Genomic DNA, 25,331 nt, shown 5'->3' on the forward strand with positions numbered 1-25,331 from the left:
TGATAATCTACTTTTGAACAGTTATTTCAGTGCAATAACATTTAACAATTTTACAACTTGTGCTGTATTTTTAATTAAACAAATGCAGCCTTGGTGAGCAGGATAAGCTTATTTTAAAGCATTTATCTATCATATATCTAACATTTATTTATCATAAAATCATACTGACCCCAAACTGTTGACTGATTTATCAGCCCCCTGTTTAATTTTCCCCCAATTTCTGTTAAACGGAGAGCAGATTTTCTTCACATAATCATAATAGTGTTAATAACTCATCTCTAATAACTGATTCATTTTCTCTTTGTCATGATGACAGTAAATAATATTAGACTAGATATTCTTCAAGACACTTCTATACAGCTTAAAGTGACATTTAAAGGCTTCACTAAAGTGACTAGGCAGGTTAGGGTAATTAGGTGTAACCCCGCCAGTCCTACTCCACCCAACCCGCCCCGAGCTGGTCTCGAACCGGCGACATTCAGCATGGTAGTCAGTTTCTCTCACGAGGAGGCTAAAGACTATGGCATCTAGCATCTGTCGCAAGAGCACCTTTTTTTAGAGGTGAGAGGAGTGAGGTTTACCTGCCCGTTTTGTGGCAAACACATAAGCAGCTTAACACGGTTTTGCTTAACGTGAGGTCGGTGTTTGGAGTTTCAAATAGGACACGGAACAGACGGAAACACCAGACATACTGCTTCAATGTGTTCAATATGTTAACGAGGGCCACTCGTACGCTGTAATCATGGACATGATGTCAAGTCTACATGGTGTAAACATCTGCTTGAGGACTCTTTAAAGTAAACTGAATGAAGCCGGTGTTATGGTTTAACTGGTCAACTGAGGCGCCTTTTCAGATATAAGCTACTTACGTTTGCAGATTCGTCACTTTCTCACAGCAACAAAACATGCCCATACCAAATAAATATTCCTATTGCTTGGTGTCAGTGTAAACATTATTGATTTTAATATTTGTGTGGCAGAACAGTATATAACCAAAATTAATGTAAAGAAATAATTATCATTGACATGTCATCAATGGGATTTGAACCCAAGTCAAAAGGTTCTTTACGAGTATCAATCAACATATCTAAGTGAGCAACTCAGGTGTACAGGTTGAGGTCGGTTTTGGTATCTTTATCAGTCAACATTTGCCGTGCTGTGATTGTTTTCAAGTACTGGCCTCTCACGCGGATATTTTCTCAGAATAGCGCTAATATGTTTTATCGCAGTTGGTCAAACCATGACTTATTGGTGTAGACTCGTGGTAACCTGTGTCTACAAAGTCACACACGAGCTGGTATTTTCCGGCAGGCACGTGCACACATAGGACTCAACTGGTCTAGTGCACATGCCCTTGGATAGAAAGTGCCCTTCCAAAATTATCTGAAGTGCCCCCACGACAACCTAGGCTATGAACTCTTGACCTGTCTATGTACCCGCCTAGGGGAAGCCAACACCCACACACAGCTCTTGTGGATTTAGCAGTTAGTTAGAAACACATTACAACAGGGGTTAAGTAAAAAAAAACGCTGTATCAGGAAAAACGGTCAGACATCATCATCATATCTGACAAAAACACATAGTAAAGAATGAACGGTGAGGCAAATGGAAGTATATTCCTCCAATAACAAAAACACATCAACAGAAAAGAGTGAATAGTCAGACATTAAAGCAATATTTTCCTCATCTGTCCAGTTCTCCTTTCTGTATAAAAGAGTCACACGTTGCACAACCGCTGTAACCCAGAACTTTCTGCAAGACTTGTTTGCTACAGATTCAGTTATTTGACACGACAGGGCTGAAAAGTTCCTGTCTCATTCTAAGGTAAAACAGAATGTCTCATCACATCACTGCGTGTGTAACTGATGCCAGCGAGTGAAGTGCTGTGCAGGTAAACCTCACTCCTCTGACCTGTAAAGGTGCTCTAGCAACAGACACTAGACGCCATGGTCTTTAGCCTCCTTGTTAGAGCAACCGATTCCCATGCGGAAGGTCGCCGGTTCAATACCAGCTTGGAGCGGGTTGGGTGGTGTTGGGACTGGCGGGGTTACATTAGTGCCTTGACCCAGATGAGAGTGAGATTTAGGTGGGGGAAAGTGTAACAGAGGCCAGCTAGTAAGTGTTACCTCTAAAGGTGTTCAAGCGACAGACGCAGTCATGGTCTTTTGCCTCCTTGGTAGAGCAACTGACTCCTATGCGGAAGATCACTGGTTCGATACCAGCTCGGAGCGTGTTGGGTGGCATAGGATCAGCGGGATTACACGGGGACTCATTAGACTATCATGGTTCAAGCAAACACATATGCATAATAAGCATGAGCACACACACACACACACACATATATATATATATATATATATATATATATATATATATATATATATATTGTCGGACTATTTCTCACTTGCCTTAGTCCACCCCAATTCAATAATCGGTCAGGAGTCAATTAATCAAAATCAATGAATTTATTTATCGAGCATAAGTGAATAAAGCGAAGATCAGGATCCTGGGCTTTTGAAGAACCGTCAGCCAAGCAGTCTGGATGTCCAAAAGTTCTCGAACTCTCTAGACTCCCTCCTTTTATCCATCAGCAGCGTTCAATCTTTTTGGCCACTCCTCTGATCAGTTACCCCCAATCTCTATTGTTGCCATCAGCTGTTTTCAGGCAGATTCATCTCTCAAAAGTCTGTGGTCTGCACACAGAGATACCTCTGCACACAGAAACAAAAGGGCAAGTGAAAGTATCACTTCTCCTTGACATACTTGACACTACTGACATCTGGGGTGCAGCAAGCAACTGTAGCAAAAAATCATCAAAGCACAGCTGAGCATCATAACTTCCTTATAGAGATATCAGGATAATATCAATTTTATTAAAGCATCATAAATCACGCATACACACAGAGCAGTATAAAATGCTGCATCTACCCACATCTGCTTTTCCTCCTAGTCCTGTCTATGAACTCTTGACCTGTGTATGCACCCATCTAGGGGAAGCCCTTTTGCAGATCTGTCTCCAGCCAGCACCCACACACAGCTCTTGTGGTTTTAGCAGTTAGTTAGAAACGCATTATAACAGGGGTTAAGTAGAAGTACGCTATATCAGGAGACATCATCATATCTGACAAAAACACATATTGTAAATAATGAATAGTGAGGCAAATGGGAGTATATTCCTCCAATAGCAAAAATATATCAAAAGAAAAGAGTGATTAGTAAGACAATAAAGCAATATTTTCCTCATCTGCTCCAGTTCTCCTTTCTGTATAGAAAAGTCACACGTCACAGCTGCAACCCAGACAGGGACTTTCTGCAAGACGTGTTTGTTACAGATTTAGTTATTTGACATTATAGGGGTGGAAAGTTCCTGCCTCATTTTAAGGTCAAACAGAATGTCTCAGCATATCACTGCGTGGACTCATTAGATTATCATGGTTCAAGCAAACACATATACATATGCAAAATAAGCATGAGCACATGTATATAATTCAAAAGAAGCATTAGACTGTAATTTTATTCCTTCAATATATATAAAGAAGCATTAGACTAATTTTATTCCTTCCCATATTACTAATGATAAAAATGTTTCCGGTGTTTGAGAAATATTTTTATCTTAGAGGATAGAAAGTTAATAAATGATTCGTCTGAAAGAAGTAGCGTATTTAAACACCAGGGACATTATCTGTCAAGTATGAATCATTAATAAAGGCATGGTCAGAGATAGCAATGGCACAGTACATTCCTGTAAAGGCTAAGCCTATTGCTTGAAGTCCCTGAGATGTTGTTAGACAGGCACCCAGCTGACGCACACTGTCCTCTGGCTGATGAAGTGTAAACGCAGTAAAAAGTCTTACTTGTTTCGATGGATATTTATGTTTATTGCAGTTGCAAACTGCAGTAGTTCACACGTTTCCTTCCAGGTAAATTTCCGTTTGTAAACATCAAACACTGCCACGTATCGTGACTTACAAACAAACAAAACAAACCGTCACGCTAAAGCGTGAATGAATGTGTGTGCGTTTGTGTGTAAAGGCTGATTTATACTTTTGCGTCAAGCACACACGTATGCTACGGCGCTGACGCATAGCCCTTCGCCATGGCCGTCGGCGTCGCTGACGTGCACCTCTCAAAAAATTTAACTACACGTCGCAACGTAGCGTAAGCTCTGTGATTGGTCGGCTTGGTAGCACTGACGAGTCTGGGCGGGACCAAGAGCCGTGCTAGCCCAATGGAGCGATTGTTTACAAGTGTGGAGTCCCGTGAATGAGTTTAGGACGGAAAGTTTTGTTTTGTGTTTACCTCATAGTTAAAGTTGTTGCACGTCCGCCGGTTCCTGCCTCAAAATGAGCGAGTTTGAGCCACTTGTACATCCCGGAAGCGTTCAGAAAGAACAAAACACCAGCGAAGAAACTCAACACAGAGACACATTAACACCTCACTGCCAACTAGCGTTTCAGAAGTGTTAATGCGGACCAACAGAGACAGCGTGCAGAAGTATAAATACACAGCTACGCGCGTTGCCTGCACCGTGGGTTACAAAGGTCACTTGACGTAGAAGTATAAACCAGGCTTAAGTGTGTGTGTGGCTCTCTGTGTGAATGCATGTGTGTTTGTGTGTGTAGCTGTGTGTGAATGTGTGTGCGCGTAAGTGTGTGCGTGCATTTAAAACTGTATGTGCTCCCTTCCGTCTAGCAACACCGGTTACCTGAATATTCATTCCCCTGTATAAAGCCTGTTTAAATAGCAACACCTAGTGGAACAATGAACAGTTGCCAAATGGCTTCTACAATTCCCTTACCGTAAAGAATCTGTCATTTAAAAATAGTTTCGGGACTGGTAAAAGTGTTCTCGTCTTGAAAATTTGTTTTGTCCATGGTAAAATGTTTTTTTCCTATGTAATTGTGTCTCATGACAAGTAAAAATGTTTCCCTAAATGTACATTTGTCTTGAGCTTCGTAAAAGCGGTTTACACTTTTGTTTTGCACTTTTCGGCCAAGTTAAAACGAGCTAATTTTCATATTACAGAATAAAGTCAATAAACTAGGCCCTTAAACACAAATTTAACTTTAATAATAGTCGTATTAAAGAGAAGCATACATGCCAAACACTCCTTTAGTGTGCTTGCTGGCAAAACATTGGCCAACAAATGCAAAGACTGTGACTCACATCCCATACAACAATCTTTTCCCTGGAACTGCACTTTGAATTGATCAGCGTTTATTTAGATTTGGGTGTGGGTGGTGGGAGGGTTTGTGCATTTTTTTGTATAAAATGACCACTTATCTTGTTCTCTATATCACTTAAAAGGTTTTCAGTACATGATACGGAGACCAAGGTAAGTGGTGATTTTATACCGACAGCTGTGAAACCCTCTCAGGACAGTTTTGCTTAACATTTTTGTAATCACCGTGTGAGATTTTTCAAATAATACTAAACTGTTCTGCCTTTTCAGTACATTTAGGGAGAACTTTCTACACACGTTTTTGTGTGAACCCTACTAAAGATGGCTGATAGCAAACGTAAGTAGTACCTTTTTCATCAACCAGATTTTAAATGATTGGCAAACAACAAGGAAATATTTTCTGTCTATAAAAATATGAAATGGTTGGTGTTCAATCTCAATCTTTATCTTAATTTGTTTCCTCAAGAAGAAAGTTTTCTTGGAGGCAAAACTGCTATTAATAATATATAAACAAATACATTATACATGCCACAAAAAACAACACCTTCACCAACAAAACAAACCTGTTGTTGTTCCTCACCAGTGGCTGTGACCCAATGGAGCCCTTCGTTTGTAGAAGACCTTCTCCCTGCGGCTGAAAAGACGGCCCTTCTGTACCATCTCTCTTACCTGTGCCTGGCCAACTTCCCCAACCTGGAGAGGATCATCAGGAGTCGGGCTGTGGAAACCCAGCTTCTCTTTGGGTCCTCTGATGCAGCCATATTGAAAGTACTGTTTCCTTTTGTGATTTCCTTTTGGTTTTAGTATTTTCATTTGTGCCACTCAGAGAAAAACAAAAGAAAAAACGACTGGGGAAATTTCATCAGATGGAAGAGTCAGTGGTAAATGCCAAAGCACTTGATTGATTTTTTGGCAAGAAACCTAATCTAGCTAAACTTGTGGGGGTTCCTCTTTTGTAAGGGTCCATCTATTAGCCCAATGACAGAACTAACCACATGGGCGAAGGTTAAATGCGTGTAAGCCTTTATAGCACATGTGAAAAGACATATTTTTACTTGATACATTTAATTTTAATTTGTTCCCAACTCCAAATTTAATCTGACTCCAATTTATAATAATTTTAAATTAATCCAATTCAAGCTGATCACCTTATAGGTTGGGATTTGGTCTTATTTATATCAATTAATCTTATAAATCCTTATTTTCAGTTCATCGTTTACCTGAAGTCGCTTAGAGTCAGTATGCTGGCCATTCACATCTGCTCAGACACACATCCTCGCCAGCTCTGGTTTTTAGATTTAACTGTAAAGTGGTATTAGGCCGCCCCATGCTTGCTCATACATAAAGAAAGTTTGGTTTAGCCGCTAGATTATATCATACCAAGTCAGTGATTGTCAGAAATCAACAGGGTCTAATGCTGTGCCTATGCTCCATCCATTGAGTCTGCGTGTATGAGCAATCCTGGTCGTAGGCTGCAGAAACATCAGCCTGAACAATCGACTAGTTACAAAGATTTCATGAGATATAAGAGTTAAACAGGAATTGTACATGTATTTGTCAGGCAAAGATTTTCTATTGCAATTCACTTAATTAAACAAAATAAGCCAATTCAAAAAACGTACAACATCAACTACCCAAAGATAGAGTTAATACCTGACTGTGTAGTCCAGGGGTGGCCAACGCTGTTCCTGGAGAGCCACCTTCCTGCAGATTTCAGTTGCTACCCATATCAAACACACCTGAACCAATTAATTAGGAGCTGAACACCACGTGATAATTACAGGCAGGTGTGTTTGATATGGGTTGCAACTGAAATCTGCAGGAAGGTGGCTCTCCAGGAACAGGGTTGGCCACCCCTGGTGTAGAAGTACGGTGCAGCATATAAGTCCTGATCCAGAGCTCAGAGACTCACACACTGCAACAGGGTGTCCAGGTTACAGAATCCCACAGACACTTTTGAACATTTCCCTTCGACCATCATAAATTGAAAAGCATCACAAAAACTTGGAAATTCTGTGTTGAATGTGAGTGAGCTGCTCTGAAAAAGGTAAAGTCCAGGGCAGAGAGGGAGGCTCAGGATGGGTAACTGGGACAGTTGAACAACTGGTTTCCTAGCTGATCTTCTTCTCAGATTAGAAAGTTTATTGTTTTGGAATTGGAATTACATAACAGTTCTCTGAGTTTAATATTACAGAGAGATTTAGCCATCCTTACACCCTGAACAGCACATAAATATTCAATGTTGTGCAATGTGATCCATTTTCACTTTAACTGACCTTTAAGATCAGACCGCTCAAGAGTTTGTACACATCAAAGTAGAGTTTTGTGTCTTGTGTATTTCACACGCATCTCTTACATCAGGGGTCACCAAACTTGTTTCTGGAGGGCCGGTGTCCTGCAGATTTTAGCTCCAACCCTAATCAAACACACCTGAACAAGCTGATCAAGGTCTTACAAGGTATCCGCTTGTTAAGTGGTGACGTGTTTGTGACGTATGTAATACTGTTTCCGGGTCCAAGCCGTCATTCATTTGAGTGGAGAAATCATTCGTTTATGATCACGTTTTATTCCTATCACACAATAAAGTTAATTTTATATAAAATCATAGTGTATACAACAATCTCTGGGCTTGCTGCATAACAAACACCAAAAATTTAACAGTTTATAAAAAATTAATCACTTTCTGGCCATCGGATATTAGGCATAGGCATATATACTGCCATCGTGATTTTCGAAAGCCTTCAATCGCTTTGTAAACGTATATTATTACTATTTCATGAGTCTCCCCATTCAGTTGAATAGAGCGCTTGGACCCGGAAGCCGCTTCGCGTGCCGTCACACTTAACAAGCGGATACTTGCAACACCCAGGTGGGTGTGTTGAGGCAAGTTGGAGCTAAACCCTGCAGGGCACCAGCCCTCCAGGAACAAGATTGGTGACCCCTGTCTTACATCTTTATAACGTTAAACTTTAAAATAGAAAGACATTTACATTGATTGACATTTTTACAGATCATTGAGCATTTATTTTCCATGACAAATACAGGCAATGAGATGTTTTGAGAACAACAGTACTGCAGACAGTGGTTCATTCTCCACTATGTTTCTGAAGTGTCATCTACACCCTTACGATTGATTTCATGTCTCTTCCTTCTTGCAGTGTATTTTGACCAGTGAAAACCTGGTTCAGTCGCTGTTTCCCATGTTGACAACAGCTGTAGAAAAAAATAAGCCAGTTTTGGCTGTCAAATACCTGGCAAAGGCACGAGACTGGATCAAAGATCTAATCAAAGATGTGGACAGGATTGTGGAAAAGTAAGAGCGTTCTCCTCACAAAACATTTCGAAACACACAGCAATTCAATTTATTCTCTAGAGGCAACTACAGTCATTTGAAAGAATACATTTTTTTTCAGACAAAGTATTACTTTTCTTATGTGAGAACATTGTGAATTAATCACTGCAACATTTCTTTCATATCCTGTAGGTATGAGTTACACACCAAAGATATAGCATCGTCCGCTAGTGATGTTGTCAAGGAAAAATCAGATACAGACAAAAAGATTGCAGAGCAAGACCAGGAGCTGCATGCGATTGAAAACACTATGAATGTGCTGAAATCTGATCTCCTAAACACCAACGCGGAGCTTGCTCAAACTGAGAAGAAAATTACTGACAAAACTCAAGAGATTCAAGCCTTTGCCAAATCCATAAGCCAAACCAGCAAAGGCCTCGGCATCTTCGCTGCAATGGTGCCATTTGTTGGGCTAATCATCAAAAGCATTTATGAAGCTGCAACGAGTCCTGAAGAAGTTGCGAAAATGAAGGCACTAGAGGCAGAGTTGAATAATCTGATTGCTGATAAAACCGCTCTGAAACAAAAGCATTGGCAGCTCCAGCTCCAGAAGATTGACTGCCAGATGAAGGCTGCCAAAGCCAGTTTTGACCGGAGTGAGTGCTTTTTTTCTTTCTCTCTTTCATGTCTACCTGTATGCACAGCCTAAAACTAACTTTTTGCTAAACCTGCCAGTGATGTTAAAAAAGTACCCGCCATAAAACTACACATTTACACACATTCTGATTACCACACCATACCTTAACTCATGGTTGCACAATTACTAACACTGTTGCCAACTATTTTCAATGAAAAGTCGCTAGATTACGTCATATGTCAATTTGCATATTACTGACGTCATCACATTCTACCATTTCTGTTGTTTAACAGCCTATGGTTAATAAAGGGGTATTAATTTGCACTATGCTTTATATAAGCATGTTAATTTAACACAATTTATTGCTGTTTGAATACAGTATATCATTATAGATGTGTATTGAATTTGCAGCAATCTCTCAGATGTAATAAACTCAGAAAAGTTCTGAAATGGTCACTAAATACCTGAAATTGTGAACAAGAAAAGAATCAGCCAAATTAAATAGTTAAAATAAAGGAGAAGCAGATCGGTTTGACTGTGAAAAGGAAAAATCCTTTCCCGTCAGTTCGCAGAGGGGTGATCTGCTCTCGGGCTGCAGGTGGGAGAAGCTGCTGTACGAGGACTGACGGCCACCTGTCAGTGCTGTAAGGCGGGGGAGGGGCCGGCGGCATCACACGCAGCTCGTTGAGAATAGTAGGGACGGTATGGACAAATGACTGTCTATAAAAATCTCCAGTAGCAAAAACAGTTGCTAGATTTGTCACTAGTCGCTTTTTTGAAAATTCGTTGCTAGGGGGGTCTGAAAAGTCACTAAATCTAGCGACAAAGTCGCTAAGTTGGCAACACTAATTACTAAACACTATTATATATGCAAAAAAATAAAAGTTCAACAAAGCATGGGGTTACTATAATTAATATTTATTTATTGGAATTGGTAATAAAAATTCCTTTTGCATTGGTTGCCATGACTGCTTTTTTAAAATCTTATTTTCCTCTTTACTCATGATGAACACAAACGCAAAATGAAAGCGCAGTTAAGGGTGGATCAAACCTGGGGTGTGTTTTCTATAACCAAAGGTCACAAGTTACGTTGTTACAATTGTAGTTTAGCAATTTTGCCATTCCAACAAACATTCGCAAACTGCATCGTAATTGTGTGGAGTTGCTACCGGGGGCGGACTGGACACAGGGAGCACCGGGACATTTCCCAGTGGCCTGACGGTCAATCTGGCCTGCCACTGTGACTCTGGCCTACCGTTTCAACTTTTAAATGATTAATTAAAAATTAGATTTCAGAATTGATGCCAAGTCAGGAGTAAGTCGCGTAGTAAATAGAAACAGCTGTCAGTTAGATTGGTTCTTAATTAACTTTTGTTTAGATTCTTCAGTGAAAATGTTTGCTCACATATATATGTGGAGCCAAACAGACTTATCATCCTTTGCTTGATGCTTGGCGTTTCACGAAGGGAAATTAGGATAAATCCAAACTCTTGTAAAACTCAAGACTTCGAAAGAAGCTGGTTGCGACTGCGAAGAGAATCATCGCACTGCATTTCAATGAGTTCCAGCTGCATGCTCTCTTGTACTTCCTCCACGTTAATACAGAAAGGGGTTGAGAACAGCTTAATGTCATTATCCATAGCGGAAACATTGTGAAAACTGAGATTAAATTCTGTAATGAGGGACGGGAGTGCTGTTGCGTATTTCTTAATTTTCCCCCGTATGTTGGCATCAGGATAACTCGTAATGGCTTCGGACAGAGTAGGGAAATGCACGACATTAGTCACAAATTTGTCTCTCAAAAAGACGGAGCGTCACAGCAAAGGATTTCAAATGCATGTACATCTCTGAAATCAGCTGGTCTTTGCCTTGCAGGACTAAAAATGCAAGGTGTGCCAGCCAGTCAGGGTCACCAAGTTGTGTGTCAGTTTTTTTTTTTTTCACTGGTCAATTTCAGACCTCAGGGAATAAAACCACTGCAGTACAGAGCCGCGACCTAGCCACCGCACGTTAGAGTGATATATTATGTCGCCATATTCTGCATTCAATTCAGATAGAAATGGCCAAAATTCTCTGTGATTGAGTGCTCTCACACGGATCAAGTTTATAGTTTTTACCACAGTGGTCATCACATCACCCAGCTGGATGGTTATCCCTACAGCAGTGGATATTAACCTGTATTCTGTCATATTTGCCGCTTGATTTGACACCACAACAAATACATCAAATAATCATTAAGAAAGTTCTTACTGTGGTATTTCTCACAAACGTTACGTGTGATCTGCTTCCTTCATGTCTGTCACTCTGCTGTTTATCTGACACAGCTGAGGTGGAGATTGAGGCAAACTTTAACAGGCTTGTGGGAACGGTGGGCAGGGAGAACCAGCATTAAAGGCACAGGCCACAAAAACAGCTCCAGTGTGTTCACTGCAGACAATTCCAACATTCTGAAAGGTCTAATAAATAACCTGAGGGCTGTTTTGAGCTGAAACTTTACAGACACATTCTGGAGACAAAAATGACGTGTTATATCTTTAAAAAAAATACAAGGGGGGGGGGGGGGGGGTTCAGATAGGTGGTCTTTAAAAAAACGGCTGTAATTTTCACTACGTTGCTTTGTAAGTCATAAAAAGAAACATGTGTGACCCCGCCGGCTCTACACCACCCAACCCGTTCCGAGCTGGTTTCGAACCGGCAACCTTCCGCATGGAATTCGGCCGCTCTACCAAGGAGGCTAAAGACCATGGCCTCTAGCATCTGTCACTAGAGCACCTTTAGAGGTCAGAGGAGTGAGGTTTACCTGCACAGCACACACTAGCTGGCCTCCGTTACATATGCAACCCCCAACTGGTGACGGACAGTGCTATAATACTCGCCAGTGCTTAGATGAACTCACATCCGGCACTTGGCGAGTGATAATTTTAGGACCTGCCTCTAGAACAGGTGCCTAATTCAAGGCTAGCTGAAGATAGAGTGAGTTGTTGAAACATCTGTATTTCCCTTTTGCAGGTTCAATACCTGACCCCATCCATCTAAGCGAGGTGCAGGGCAGCTTGACCAAAATTCAGGAAATTCTGATTCAGCTCAAAAACTTCTGGGAGAGCGTCGCTCAAATGCTGGACTACCTAGAACAAAGGACCTTTGTTGGAGAAGATCTTATTGAAGACCTTAAAGAGCTAAAAGATGAATTTCTTAAATCAATCACCGCAGCCATAGAGGTAAAGACAGTTAACAACATCTGTAAGATATTCTACAATGTTCCCTCGACTTGTTTAATCTAAAGGTCTTATGATGTCTTTTGCAATTGTTCTACCTTCACAGGCTTGGAGCAGTTTTGGTGCAGGCTGTCAGAAAGCTTCTGTCATCTTTAAGCTCCAAGCCAAAGATGCCTACAAGTTCCTGGAGGTCAGTCCTTCCTCTCTCTCCAAGGAGGAATGGCAAAAGGAGTATGAAGATGTCAAGGCACAACTGGGGAAAATAGACCCCTCACCAAGCCTGCAGTCCTCAGATGGACATGCTATTTGTCAGTGATCCTCAGAGCACCAACATGCACAAGTGCATTATTTCACTTCTTTTCGGTAACCTGGAGTGAACACATTTATTACTGCTGAAAAGTCGTGTATGCCCCTCTGCTTGATGCTTCAACACTGCATAAATCATCTCCTCTGTGTGTGCTTTGTATGCGCTTTTACAACAAGAATGCTGTTAAATGCATGAAAAAATGGATGAAAAAACATCACATTTAGTGAATAAAGTTTGCTAACATTCCTATTGACTTTTGTTTTTACTTCAAATAATTGAACATGTCCTTCATTAGTGGTACAATAGATTTATGGGTAACCATAAACTGTGTTGAGTGTGAGATGGGACTCGCATCTAAGGAATGTGTGTGTTTTGTGTTGGCTACTCTTTGTTTAACCCCGAGTTAGGCCCAATCCCAATTAGATTTTTACACAGTGGCCATATTCATCATGTAAACACACCAAAAACAACATTAACATTATAGCAGACACTGTAAACAGCTCATATTTGGAGGAAAATTATCATACACAAGTCAAACTGAGAGTATACAGCTATTATCTAGACACATAGCATTTTGACACAACGTGCAAATTACCACAATACGTTTAAAAAAATTAGGTACCTTAGTGGAAGGTTCAAACTCCACCTCCGAGTTGCTGTCATTGAATGTTGCATGTTGCCAGATGCTGAGGGATTTATTTTGCTGTACAAATTGGATGCCGTCATGGACTGCAAAATAGTGCTGGTTGGCTTGAAAGCAGTGCACACTCTGAGGTGTGCATGCTTTGTTTTGATGAGACTAACTTTGGAAAAAAACACATTCACATGACGCATTTGAAGGGGGAAAAACGAGAACATAAGGGGAAAACTCCCGTTCTTCTCACCTTCCTTCACAGCATGAATTGTTTTAATATTATTGCTTATAAGATCGACCTCAAACTGAAAACTACTGACCTAACCACGGGCACGCGCAGCAGGAGCGTTAACTCCTGAGAGAGAGCCATTCTCCACGTTGATTGGCTGAGAAGAGGCAACGTAAGATGAGATAGAAAACATGCCTAACTCCACCTACTCCTCACAGACAGTACAGAAAAGATGCAGCTAGATCAATAAATAAAGAAGCCCGAAGATTACAATGAAATTACTTTTAAATGCCATAAAATTCTGAAATTATCGTACATTATAGGATTTTTCTCATTATTGATCGTACATCGTACAGATTTCGAAATTATCGTACAAATATGATAATTATCATACATCTGGCAACACTGTATTCGACTGTCACTCAAGGTATTGTTAGGGATTATAGATCGGCAAATTTAGAGGTTTTTATTTTAGCATTTATTTTCAAGCATGAAGGTAAAACAAGAACATGGTAACGAATATATTAAATCATGTGCTTGTTTGTTGTAAGAATTTGTATTAATGACCAAAAAATAATAATATTGGGATCTCCTTACATCCGGGTGCAGAGATTCTGTCATTGTGGCTGGTGTATTCTGGGAAATTTTCTTACCACTTGGTTTCGAGTGTGGTCCTGAAAATCTTCATACAGAGTGGTATTTACCTTTTACCCTTAGCCCTACGCTTTCAAGCTAAAGAGAATTGGGACACCCCTATTCCTTGATGTGAATGTGCAAAACGAGGGGTAGGGGTAAGAAGAAGGGTTTCGTTACTGCAGAATAGTTCAGTAAACAGACAGAAAAAACGCCCGCATGCGTTTAGCACTTTTCCTTGTCCCAAACACAACAGTAATCTGCTAGTGTTTGCTTTGGCTTTTTGGGGTTAATTATTGTGATACTCCGATTACAACAGAGAAATGCTGGGAAATCTGTAGACTGATGGCATTTCATGCTGTTCAGCCTTATAATCTTATAATGTGAGCCAGATCAGCTGATTATTCATTACTTTAGACATTACGCTAGAGAATCATTCAAACACTTTCTGCTGTTCTGACGTCAGCTGCAGAGGTGAACAGGCGAAGAAAATTGTTCCTCATACAAAAGGGTTTATAGACTCTAGTTTTATTTTCTTTTTTTTTAATACACAATTATGCCGTCAAACTGTTGAATAAACGATATATCACACAAGTGGCAGAGGCCAAAACCCAGAGCAGTCGACGGTGCTTATAAACACTGTTAACATAGGGCTTGCTTTTGGCACGGTACAGTTTTCAATGGCATTTGTAGATGTAACTACAAACTGTGGATTTGACAAAAGTTTGTCGCAGTAGTCCTGAGCCCACACAATCAATAATCATGTGACGTCTATGATGCACAATGTCTTCATGAAGCTGCATAACACATTACAAATGTTTCTGGAATTGTCTACTGAGAGTTTTCTACAGGTGGCAGTTTCTCCATGTATGCCCGTCTCTTTTTTTCTGACAAAAAACTCTAGATAAGTAGATTAATTCAGAGCTACCTTTCCTTGAAATGGCACCTTATCATGTTGTAGGGGTTTTAGTGCCTGAATGATGTTAGAAGCGGTGTTGTCTGGGAATAAACGCCTCTGCTATTGTTTCCCAAGCCAAAGTGGTCCTAGGTAACAGGTCTAAGTGTGGTTCAAACCCCTCTTATGAGTACAACAAAATTGAGGACCAATATTGCTCAAACGGGACAATCACCCTGGAGCCAGGCCAGGGTTTGGGGCTCACATGTGAACGATTTTAGGACTTTCCTCTGGTGTGAGTTACTACATGATTTCTGTATATGAAACTCAACACTAATTACTTTCTCCTACCAATTTCAGGCTTTTGTCTATTATGAAGCATCATGTGGGAATCAAAAAGTGGTTTATATCTGAAACTCTGTCCCCTTAGCAGACTCTCGACTGTGAACCTTCATATGCTCAATAAGGTTTTGTTTCCAAGTGAAGCTCTTTCCACACTGAGGGCAACTGTGCGGCTTTACTCCAGAGTGAATCTTCAAATGGTCTGTAAGGCTTTGCTTCCAAGTGAAACTCTTTCCACAGTATTGACAGCTGTACAGCTTTTCTCCAGTGTGAACATTCATGTGTTTTTTAAGGTTTTGTTTCCAAGTGAAACTCTTCCCACACTGTTGGCAAACGTAAGGCCTTTCTTTAGTGTGATTTCTCATATGACTTTTATAGGATTGTTTCCAAGTGAAACTTTTTCCACATTGTTGACAACTGTGAGGCTTTTCTCCAGTGTGAATCCTCATGTGCTCGGCAAGGTATTGTTTCCAAGTGAAACTCTTTCCACACTGATGGCATGTGTGAGGTTTTGCTCCAGTGTGTACGATCATGTGGTTTTTAAGGTTTAGTTTACAAGTGAAGCTCTTTTCACAGTACAGGCAGGTGTAAGGCTTTTCTCCAGCGTGAATTCTCATGTGGTTTGTAAAGGATTCTTTACGAGTGAAACTTTTTCCACAGTGTTGGCAGGTGTAGGGCTTTTCTCCAGTGTGAACCTTCATGTGGTTTTTATGATATTGTCTAGAAGTGAAACTCTTTCCACACTGTTGGCAAGCGTAAGGCTTTTCTCCAGTGTGAATTCTCATGTGGTTTGTAAAGGATTGTTTCCTAGTGAAACTCTTTCCACACTCATGGCAGGTGTTAGATTCGGTCATCTGTGCTGTTCTGTCTGAGGAGGTTTTTCTCTGTTCTGATTCTTCTTCAGATATTTTCTCATGTTGATCCTCCTCTTCAATCTCATTCTGGTCTTGACTCTCCTTTTTGAGTGGCATAAGATCTTCTGTGGAGAAAAATGACAAATACTTGGGTGTAAATCAGATAACGACATACCATTCTCTCAACTGAAGTAGATACAAGATTTGTATGTATTTTGGTAAAATGTTGCCGTGTCCATTGTACTGTACTATGCTGTGGATAACACTTTCCATGAACTCTATATACAGGTCCTTTTCAAAAAATGTGCATATTATGAAAAAGTTCATTATTTTCTGTAATGTACTGATAAACATTAGACTTTCATATATTTTAGATTCATTACACACAACTGAAGTTGTTCAAAGCCTTTTATTGTTTTAATTTTGATGATTTTGGCATACAGCTCATGAAAACCCAAAATTCCAATCTCAAAAAATTTGCATATTTCATCCGACCAATAAAAGAAGTGTTTTTAATAGAAAAAAGTCAACCTTTAAATAAATAAAACTACAATGCAAAAGATCAGAAACGTATCACATGAAAGAAGATCATGCAAAAATGTTTTATCAGCATTAATGACTTGTGGAGGCAAAACCTAGTGTATTACAAAAACAACCTTACGATATGTTTTTGTTATATACGTTTTAAAAATGCATGTTATTTGTTGTTTTAATACAGTATATCTGTGTATTCACAGTGCAATGTAGTTTAGACTAGAGTATATATACAGTTAAAGTGAGTATTATTCATCCCCCTGTGATTTTTTTTCTTGTTTAAATATTTCCCAAATGATGTTTAATAGAGCAAGGAAATGTTCACAGTATGTCTGATAATGTTTTTTCTTCTGGAGAAAGTCTTATTTGTTTTATTTCGGCTAAAATAAAAGCAGTTTTTAATATTTAAACACCATTTAAGGTCAATATTATTAGCCCCTTTAAGATATATATTTCGATAGTCTTCAGAACAAACCATCGTTATACAATAGCTTGTCTAATTACCCTAACCTGCCTAGTTACCCTAATTACCCTAGTGAAGCCTTTACATGTCACTTTAAGCTGTATAGAAGTGTCTTGAAGAATATCTAGTCTAATATTATTTACTGTCATCATGACAAAGAGAAAATAGATCAGTTTTCAGAGAGTTATTAACACTGTTATATTTAGAAATGTGTTGGAGAAATCGGCTTTCCGTTACACAGAAATTGGGGAAAAAATAAACAAGGGGGTTAATAAATCTGACTTCAACTGTAAACACCAGTCTCTTAGATGTAATAAACTCAGCAGGTTCAGAAACAGGTTTGTTACCAGAACTCTGTGATTTAGGTGCAAGATAAAAAATAAAGCATCAAAACAGATTAACGTTAAGAAAATAAATGAGTTACATTACTTCATCTTTCCTAAAATGTTTCACTCTCAAAATACAAACCAGTATCAGTCCTCACTTCTGCCTGGCACTTCAGCTCTGATCAGTTCATCATGTGTAAAAGTTGAACAGTCTCCTAAACAGTGTTGATGGTAGTACTTTATGTTGATGGTCTATTAGAGTATTAGTAAACTGTCTGCTTCATATCTGCTGATACTGCTCCTTCAACAGATAATTACTGACTTTAAGAAACTCTGCAAGTACATGTCAACTTACACCAACCCCAACCTTACAGTCTACTGATAATCTAATGAGAATGAGTTGGCATGTAGATGCAGTGTAACTTAAATTCAACATGCAGACCATCAAAATAAAGTGTGACTGTTTAATCACACAAGTTGGTCGTCTGTGCCACGTTATCTTCAGCGGATGTTAAATATGATGAATATGATGTCAGATAAAGCAGTTTACTGAGAAATATTGATCAGTGTCGAGCTGCAGATCTGATTGAGGATCAAATGTTGAGCTTTGAGGATGAAAACCAACCTGTCTGTTCCTCAGGATCTTCATGTTTGACTCTGAAAGCTTCTTCAGTCTCTTCATGTTTGACTGTGAATGTTTCTTCAATCTTGATGTCTTCACTCTCCTCTTTAATAAACGCCATCTTTATAATAATCTGCTGTTCTGTGGGTTTGGACAAGATGAAGAGCATCATTAACAGAGGAAAATGACTCAATCTCTGGCTTTGTCTCAGTTTAAAATAAAAGTCTCTTGTCCTCATCTCTGTTCTCCAGAGACTGATTTGGTGTTGATGATGAACTGATTTATGATATAAAGACAGAAAATAAACGCAGCTTTACTGTTATTCAGATGTGGAAGAGTCAGAATAACGTTCATTAACGCTTAATAAAACATTACATTCATCAATATATTCACTAATAATGCCGTTACTGAATAAATCATTCAGCAGCTGTAATCTTGCCCAAACAGGAAACATTTATATAATCGATAAAATGATTATAAACACAAACCTTTCTCGAGTAGATTCACAACAAACAGGAGCGCGGCGCCGCCTGATGACGTCACCGACACGCCGAGATAAAAGTCCCGTATCTAAAATCACAACACACGCCACTGACTTGCTGGAAAAATAACCACTTAAAATGAAGAGTGCAAAATCCTCTTTTATTATTGAATACAAAAATAATAACATCACTGCATTGAAGAGAAAATACAATAACAAAAAAGTATTAAAGAGAAGAACAAAAAAACTTTACAAAGCCTCAATCGTTAAGAAAAAAGGTTATCACAAGCTTTAAGAAACTCATTTTCTTCTAATTATTTGTAGATACGTTTAAGAGATTCATAAGCTTATATTTTCTGCTTAGAGCATGTGCTCATGACATCATGATTTCAACACAGAATCGATTCAGGATTGTTAGAGAATCTAACCTCAGTTATTTTCTCCCACCTCTACTATACATCACGTCAACATGTACAACATGTAAATCAGTGGAGCTTGATGCGTCATCCATGTCTGGTGTGAACGCAGCATTACACATTGCTCACTCACAAGAGAGAGGGTCCTCTGGCTTTTGTTGAAGATTTACTGCTGATCACGTCACTGTGTTTAGCAGTAAACGTCCAGCAAAGGCCGGAGGACTCTCGCATTAATGCGAATTACACACAATAACTAAATATGACCTGAAGAAACCCAGGCAATATCAGTCTATGGGAAATCAATGGTCCTGAATCTGATCAGTTGATTCCAAACTTGAATTAAGTTGGAGCAAGGTTATTTTACTGAATAAAAAAACATAATCTAAAACTATTAGTCCAAAAACATCTACGCTAACTTAAAAAAAAAATCACATTAAATGAAGAAACTAAATTAAGAAGTCAATGATACTAGTCTACAGTAAAAGGTATTGAAATAAAAACTAAATAAAACTGCAAGCAGCGATTATCAGGGACAAGCAGCCCAGCAGCCACATCCTAAACAAGCTACAGAGCAACGGGAAATTCTGTAACCTTTTGGCAGCATGCTCTGAGCCAAATTTGGTGGGAATTGGGCTAACGATCTGTGGAGAGTTCAAATGACAGACCTAAAACATGCTGTCATTATCTTTACAGCCTCAGATGTAGTTTGGCATCATGCTAACATATTTGTCAGTGCAGTAAACAAAAACCAGCACGGTGACGATGATCTGGGTCACATTTGATCTACCCGTCTTTGCTCCTAAAGGACTAGACCAGGGGTGTCCAAACTCGGTCCTGGAGGGCCGGTGTCCTGCAAAGTTTAGTTCCAACCTCAATCACACACACCTAATCAAGCTCTTACTAGGCTTTCTAGAAACATCCTTGTAGGTGTGTTGAAGCAAGTTGGAGCTAAAATCTGCAGGACACCGGCCCTCCAGAACCAAGTTTGGACACCCCTGGACTAGACCTTTCTTGGTTGCTGCATTTGTACCAAATCATAATTAAAGTCACCTGTCACATCACATCCTTTAACGAATTTACCTGATTACAACTTTTCCTGCCACAACTGTTTAAACAAAGTGTTTATTAAAAAAACAAAAAGAAACATAAAAATCACGAGGAACATGTTAAATAGTGTTTGTTGTGTTGTCTGCAACGAAATGCGAGTCAAAAGTAAATTTGTAAATCACTACTTTGTCTCGGGTATCAAATAAGTCTGACTACAATTTGTGCCACTAACAATAATCGTGTGACGTCTATGATGCACATCGACTGTGAACCTTCATATGCTCAATAAGGTTTTGTTTCCAAATGAAGCTCTTCCCACACTGAGGGCAACTGTGCGGCTTTACTCCAGAGTGGATCTTCAAATGGTCTGTAAGGCTTTGCTTCCAAGTGAAACTCTTTCCACAGTATTGACAGCTGTACAGCTTTTCTCCAGTGTGAGCATTCATGTGGTTTTTAAGGTTTTGTTTCCAAATGAAACTCTTCCCACACTGTTGGCAAACGTAAGGCCTTTCTTTAGTGTGATTTCTCATATGATTTCTATAAGATTGTGTCCAAGTGAAACTTTTTCCACACTGTTGACAACTGTGAGGCTTTTCTCCAGTGTGAATCCTCATGTGCTGTGTAAGGTATTGTTTCCAAGTGAAACTCTTTCCACACTGATGGCAAGTGTGAGGTTTTCCCCCAGTGTGAACCTCCATGTGGTTTGTAAGGCTTTGTTTACTAATGAAACTCTTTTCACAGTACAGGCAGGCGTGGGGCTTTTCTCCAGTGTGAATCATCATATGCATCGTAAGGTTTTGTTTCCAAGTGAAACTCTTTCCACACTGACTGCAAGTGTAGGGTTTTGCTCCAGTATGAACTCTCATGTGTTTTGTAAAGGATTGTTTCCTAGTGAAACTCTTTCCACACTCATGGCATGTATTAGATTCAGTCTTCTGTGCTGTTCTTTCTGAAGAGGTTTTCCTCTGTTCTCGTTCTTCAGGTATTTTCTTATGTTGGTGTTTCTCTTCAATTTCATTCTGATCTTGACTCTCCTTTTTGAGTGGCATCAGGTCTACAGTGGGGAAAAACGAGAAATACAAGGGTGTAAATCAGGTAATAATATACCGTTTTTCAATTAAAGTAGATTTGTATGTATTTTGGTCAAATGTTGCCGTATCCATTGTACTGTACTACGCTGTGGGTAACACTTTGCATGAAGCCTTTATAAAATGCTTATGTGGAGTTACAAATTTATAAAATCTCGGTTAAAACCTAATAGTATACAACTACAAATGTTATTCACATTGTTTTACATTTTGAAGTAAAGACGAAGGCATTCTAAGAAAGACCAGGGGCCTCATGTATCAACGCTGCGTACGCACAAAAACTTTGCGTACGCCAGGTTTCACGCTCAGAATCGCTCACAATTGGATTTACTAACGATGAACTGAACGTGGGAATGTGCGCAGCTCCACGCCAGCTTCATGGCAGGCGTACACACATTTTTTGTGTGTCTGTTTTATTTCCATTGGCAACTCCTAGAGGCAGGTGTGTTAAATTCCTCTCTACTAAGTGTCTGAGCCTTGCAATGGCAGCTGTATGAGACGGGTTCATCTAGCAGGTATATAAGGTTTCCATACCATACAGTTGACCAGCTAAACATTAAAGCACAATTTGCAGCGGTCGCCTGTTTTCCCAATGTAATCTGAGCGATCTACTGCACGCACATTGCTATAAAGACACTATCTGAAGATGAATTTGCATGCGTGAATCAGAAACATTTCCATTCAATAGATGTGCAAATAAAATATGATGCACACACTTACTAATGATTCATACTTGTGTTTCTCGAGATAAATAGTTGGCAAAATCTGATATGTAGCGGGAGAAAAAATAAGAAAGAGTTCATCAGACGCTGGATTCGAACCAAGTTCATCCTTGAACGTGTCAAAACATGATCACATGCGTCTTACGAGCTGCACCACTGATACTGTTTTGGGTACTGCAACATTTTACAGATATAAACCACACTATTTCTTCTTTTTAATGCACTCAGTGCGATGTTCAGACCCAACTGTCTTAACCGCATCAGCTAAACTCTCCCACTCTATTTTTTTCTTCAGCGTACGCAGTGTTTCATACATCTGAATTTTTTTCTGCGTACGCACATTTACAGCTTTGTGCGTACGCAATGTTTTAGTATGATTTCCATGCAAGTCTTAGTACATGAGGCCCCAGGTCTGGCAGCCCAAGTGTCTGAGACATTACCCTATTAACTATTTGTACTTCCTGACCATTGAGCAGGTTCCCAATGACAGCATCTTTGTCTCTCTGAAGTTCAGGGCAATACTGCCAGGCTGATTGGATTAGCAGCACCAATACATTTAAACTGGTACTGTTAGGCTGATGAGATCAGGGCTGAGAAAGTCCGACTCCTGTACATCTAATGCATGCTTTATTTAGATTTGTCTCCACCTCTATGTACCACAGACCCCTAAAATGAAGAGAATATTGTGCAACACTGCACTAGATACACTTCTGGATGACTGCAACAGATATCAAGTTCTCAATAAAGAATCCTGTTCAACCAGTCTCCTTCGCTTATGAGTTTACAACCATTTTGGTGCCTTGGCACCAGGACAGATCCACCCGATTTATACTTCAAGCTCATTGACTCCCAATTAAACATCATATACATTTTTAAATCCAACTGACAACCTACAAAGCCCTGAATGGCTTGGCTCCCCATTATTTGAATGAGCTCCTGGTGTATTACAGCCCCTCACGTCCACAATGCTCAAAATTGACTTTAGGCAGTAGATCCTTCCCATTCATATCTGACATCTAAACTTTGGAACTGCCTTCTTATAAGCGTTGAGGAGGCAGACACACTGTGAGTGTAAATCTAAGCTAGAGGCACAACTTTTAGCTTTAGCATTCACATAAAACACAAACACATAACTTTGGAAATCCAGATTCTCTAAAGCACAGGTGCTCAATCCTGTTGCTGGAGATCTGCCTTGCTGAGTTCAGCTCCAGCCCTGATCATATGGTAAAATAAAGCACAAGTGGTGCTCGCTGCAGAGCCATTTGAGGAGAGGTGAGCTCCAGCGAGGGGCAGTTTAAGCTTGAGCTCCACCTTTTTTGCACTTCTTCTACAAGTGATGTCACTGGGGGTAGGGTTAGGGGTGGGGTTGGTGTACGCATTAAAACAGCTTACAGGAGGAGGAGCGACAGCTCATGCTCCCCCTCGCTGGAGCTCAGCTCTCCTCAAATGGCTCTGCAGCGAGCACCCTCTCAAATAAAGTGCGAGCAAACATCTATCAAACGGAGCAGTGGAACAGAGAAGCAAACAGTTTACAATGATGGAGATTGGTTTAAGGGCGCCGGCTGCTGGACATGACTGAATTAAAGCTGATTAATACCTCTGCGTCAAGCGTATGCATATGCTACGGCGCAGCCTCCACGTGGACGCATAGCCGTGGCTGTCGGTGTTGCTGACGCGCACCTCTCAAAAAACACGTCGCAACGACGATATATTATTATTATTTATTTTTTAATATTTATATACATTTTCCTAATCACAAAATTGTCTGCAACTTACTGGGAATTACCACCACAAAATCAGTCATTTTTATTAGCAAAATAACTACTGTATATATATATATATATATATATATATATATATATATAAACTAAACTAAGGGGTTTGTAGACTGTTGTCTTCATTTAACAAATATTTAAGAACATTGAAAGTAATTATACTGGGTGATTAATAAATAAAACTATACTGCAAAAGATCAGGAATTCATCACGTGAAAAAAGATCATGCAAAGATGTTTTATCAGCATTAATGACGTGTGGAGGCAAATCGAGGTGTATAAACAAACAAGTGAAGAGTCCATTTGAGGTTCTTAAACCTTACAATGTGTTTGTGTTATATATGTTTAAAAAGTGCATATACTAGTATTAGTTGTTTTAATACAGTGCATCTGTGTATTCACCGTGCAATGCAGCTTAGACTAGGGCGTAACATACACCACAGTCTCTCAGATGTAATAAACTCAGCAGGATCTCTAACAAACCAGTATCAGTACTCAGATCTGCCTGGCACTTCAGCTCGGATCGGTTCATCATGTGTAAAAGTTGAACAGTCTCCTAAACAGTGTTGATGGTAGTACTTTATGTTGATGCTCTATTAGAGTATTAGTAAACTCTCTGCTTCATATCTGCTCATTTTGCTCCTTCAACAGATATTTCACTGACTATAAGAAACTCTGCAAGTACATGTCAACTTACACCAACCCTAATCTAACAGTCTACTGATAATCTAATGAGAATGAGTTGGCATGTAGATGCAGTGTAACTTACATTCAACATGCAGACCATCAAAATAAAGTGTGACTGTTTAATCACACAAGTTGGTCGTCTGTGCCACGTTCTCTTCAGCGGATGTTAAATATGATGAATATGATGTCAGATAAAGCAGTTTACTGAGAAATATTGATCAGTGTCGAGCTGCAGATCTGAATGAGGATCAAATGTTGAGCTTTGAGGATGAAAACCAACCTGTTTGTTCCTCAGGATCTTCATGTTTGACTCTGAAAGCTTCTTCAGTCTCTTCATGTTTGACTGTGAATGTTTCTTCAATCTTGATGTCTTCACTCTCCTCTTTAATAAACGCCATCTTTATAATAATCTGCTGTTCTGTGGGTTTGGACAAGATGAAGAGCATCATTAACAGAGGAAAATGACTCAATCTCTGGCTTTGTCTCAGTTTAAAATAAAAGTCTCTTGTCCTCATGTCTGTTCTCCAGAGAATAAATTTGGTGTTGATGATGAACTGATTTATGATATAAAGACAGAAAATAAACGCAGCTTTACTGTTATTCAGATGTGGAAGAGGCAGAATAACGTTCATTAACGCTTAATAAAACATTACATTCATCAATATATTCAATAATAATGGCGTTACTGAATAAATCATTCAGCAGCTGTAATCTTGCCTGAACGGGACACATTTATATAATCGATAAAATGATTATAAACACAAACCTTTCTCGAGTAGATTTACAACAAACAGGAGCGCGGCGCCGCCTGATGACGTCACTGATAAGCAGAGATAAAAGTCCCGTGTCTAAAATCACAAAATACACGCTACTGATTTGCTGGAAAGATTAATAACCACTTAAAATAAAGGGTGCAAAATTCTGAAAAATTAACAATGTATCACATATATT

At 39.5% G+C, this 25,331-nt stretch overlaps 2 protein-coding genes across 10 annotated transcripts in view; one reads left to right on the forward strand and one right to left on the reverse strand.

Moving 5' to 3' along the window:
* si:dkey-7i4.24 overlaps nt 1–12,879 on the forward strand; it is a 34,235-nt gene extending 21,356 nt beyond the window's left edge. The window contains exons 1-7 of one of the 3 annotated variants that reach the window (XM_073924297.1): nt 5,296–5,335; nt 5,453–5,519; nt 5,766–5,950; nt 8,341–8,495; nt 8,667–9,130; nt 12,121–12,329; nt 12,433–12,879. In XM_073924297.1, the coding sequence (XP_073780398.1) occupies nt 5,504–5,519; nt 5,766–5,950; nt 8,341–8,495; nt 8,667–9,130; nt 12,121–12,329; nt 12,433–12,642 (1,239 nt within the window). In that variant the 5' untranslated portion in view covers nt 5,296–5,335; nt 5,453–5,503 and the 3' untranslated portion in view covers nt 12,643–12,879. Of the gene's footprint in view, nt 1–5,295; nt 5,336–5,452; nt 5,520–5,765; nt 5,951–8,340; nt 8,496–8,666; nt 9,131–12,120; nt 12,330–12,432 lie in introns of those variants that run through there. The other 2 variants (XM_073924298.1, XM_073924299.1) reach the window with 2 other exon arrangements.
* The window catches only part of LOC101882575 (uncharacterized), a 38,369-nt gene extending 13,569 nt beyond the window's left edge, over nt 1–24,800 (reverse strand). Inside the window, exons 1-3 of one of the 7 annotated variants that reach the window (XM_068213659.2) lie at nt 18,654–18,697; nt 18,169–18,306; nt 14,642–16,345 (exon numbers count right to left, since the gene is read on the reverse strand). In XM_068213659.2, the coding sequence (XP_068069760.2) occupies nt 15,429–16,345; nt 18,169–18,286 (1,035 nt within the window). In that variant the 5' untranslated portion in view covers nt 18,287–18,306; nt 18,654–18,697 and the 3' untranslated portion in view covers nt 14,642–15,428. Of the gene's footprint in view, nt 1–14,641; nt 16,346–18,168; nt 18,307–18,653; nt 18,710–18,786; nt 21,164–24,660 lie in introns of those variants that run through there. The other 6 variants (XR_012391211.1, XR_012391210.1, XR_012391209.1 and 3 more) reach the window with 6 other exon arrangements.
* Between the last annotated feature and the right edge of the window lie 531 nt (nt 24,801–25,331).

This window comes from Danio rerio, chromosome 15, assembly GCF_049306965.1.
Source record: "Danio rerio strain Tuebingen ecotype United States chromosome 15, GRCz12tu, whole genome shotgun sequence".
Taxonomy (NCBI): Eukaryota; Metazoa; Chordata; class Actinopteri; order Cypriniformes; family Danionidae; genus Danio; species Danio rerio.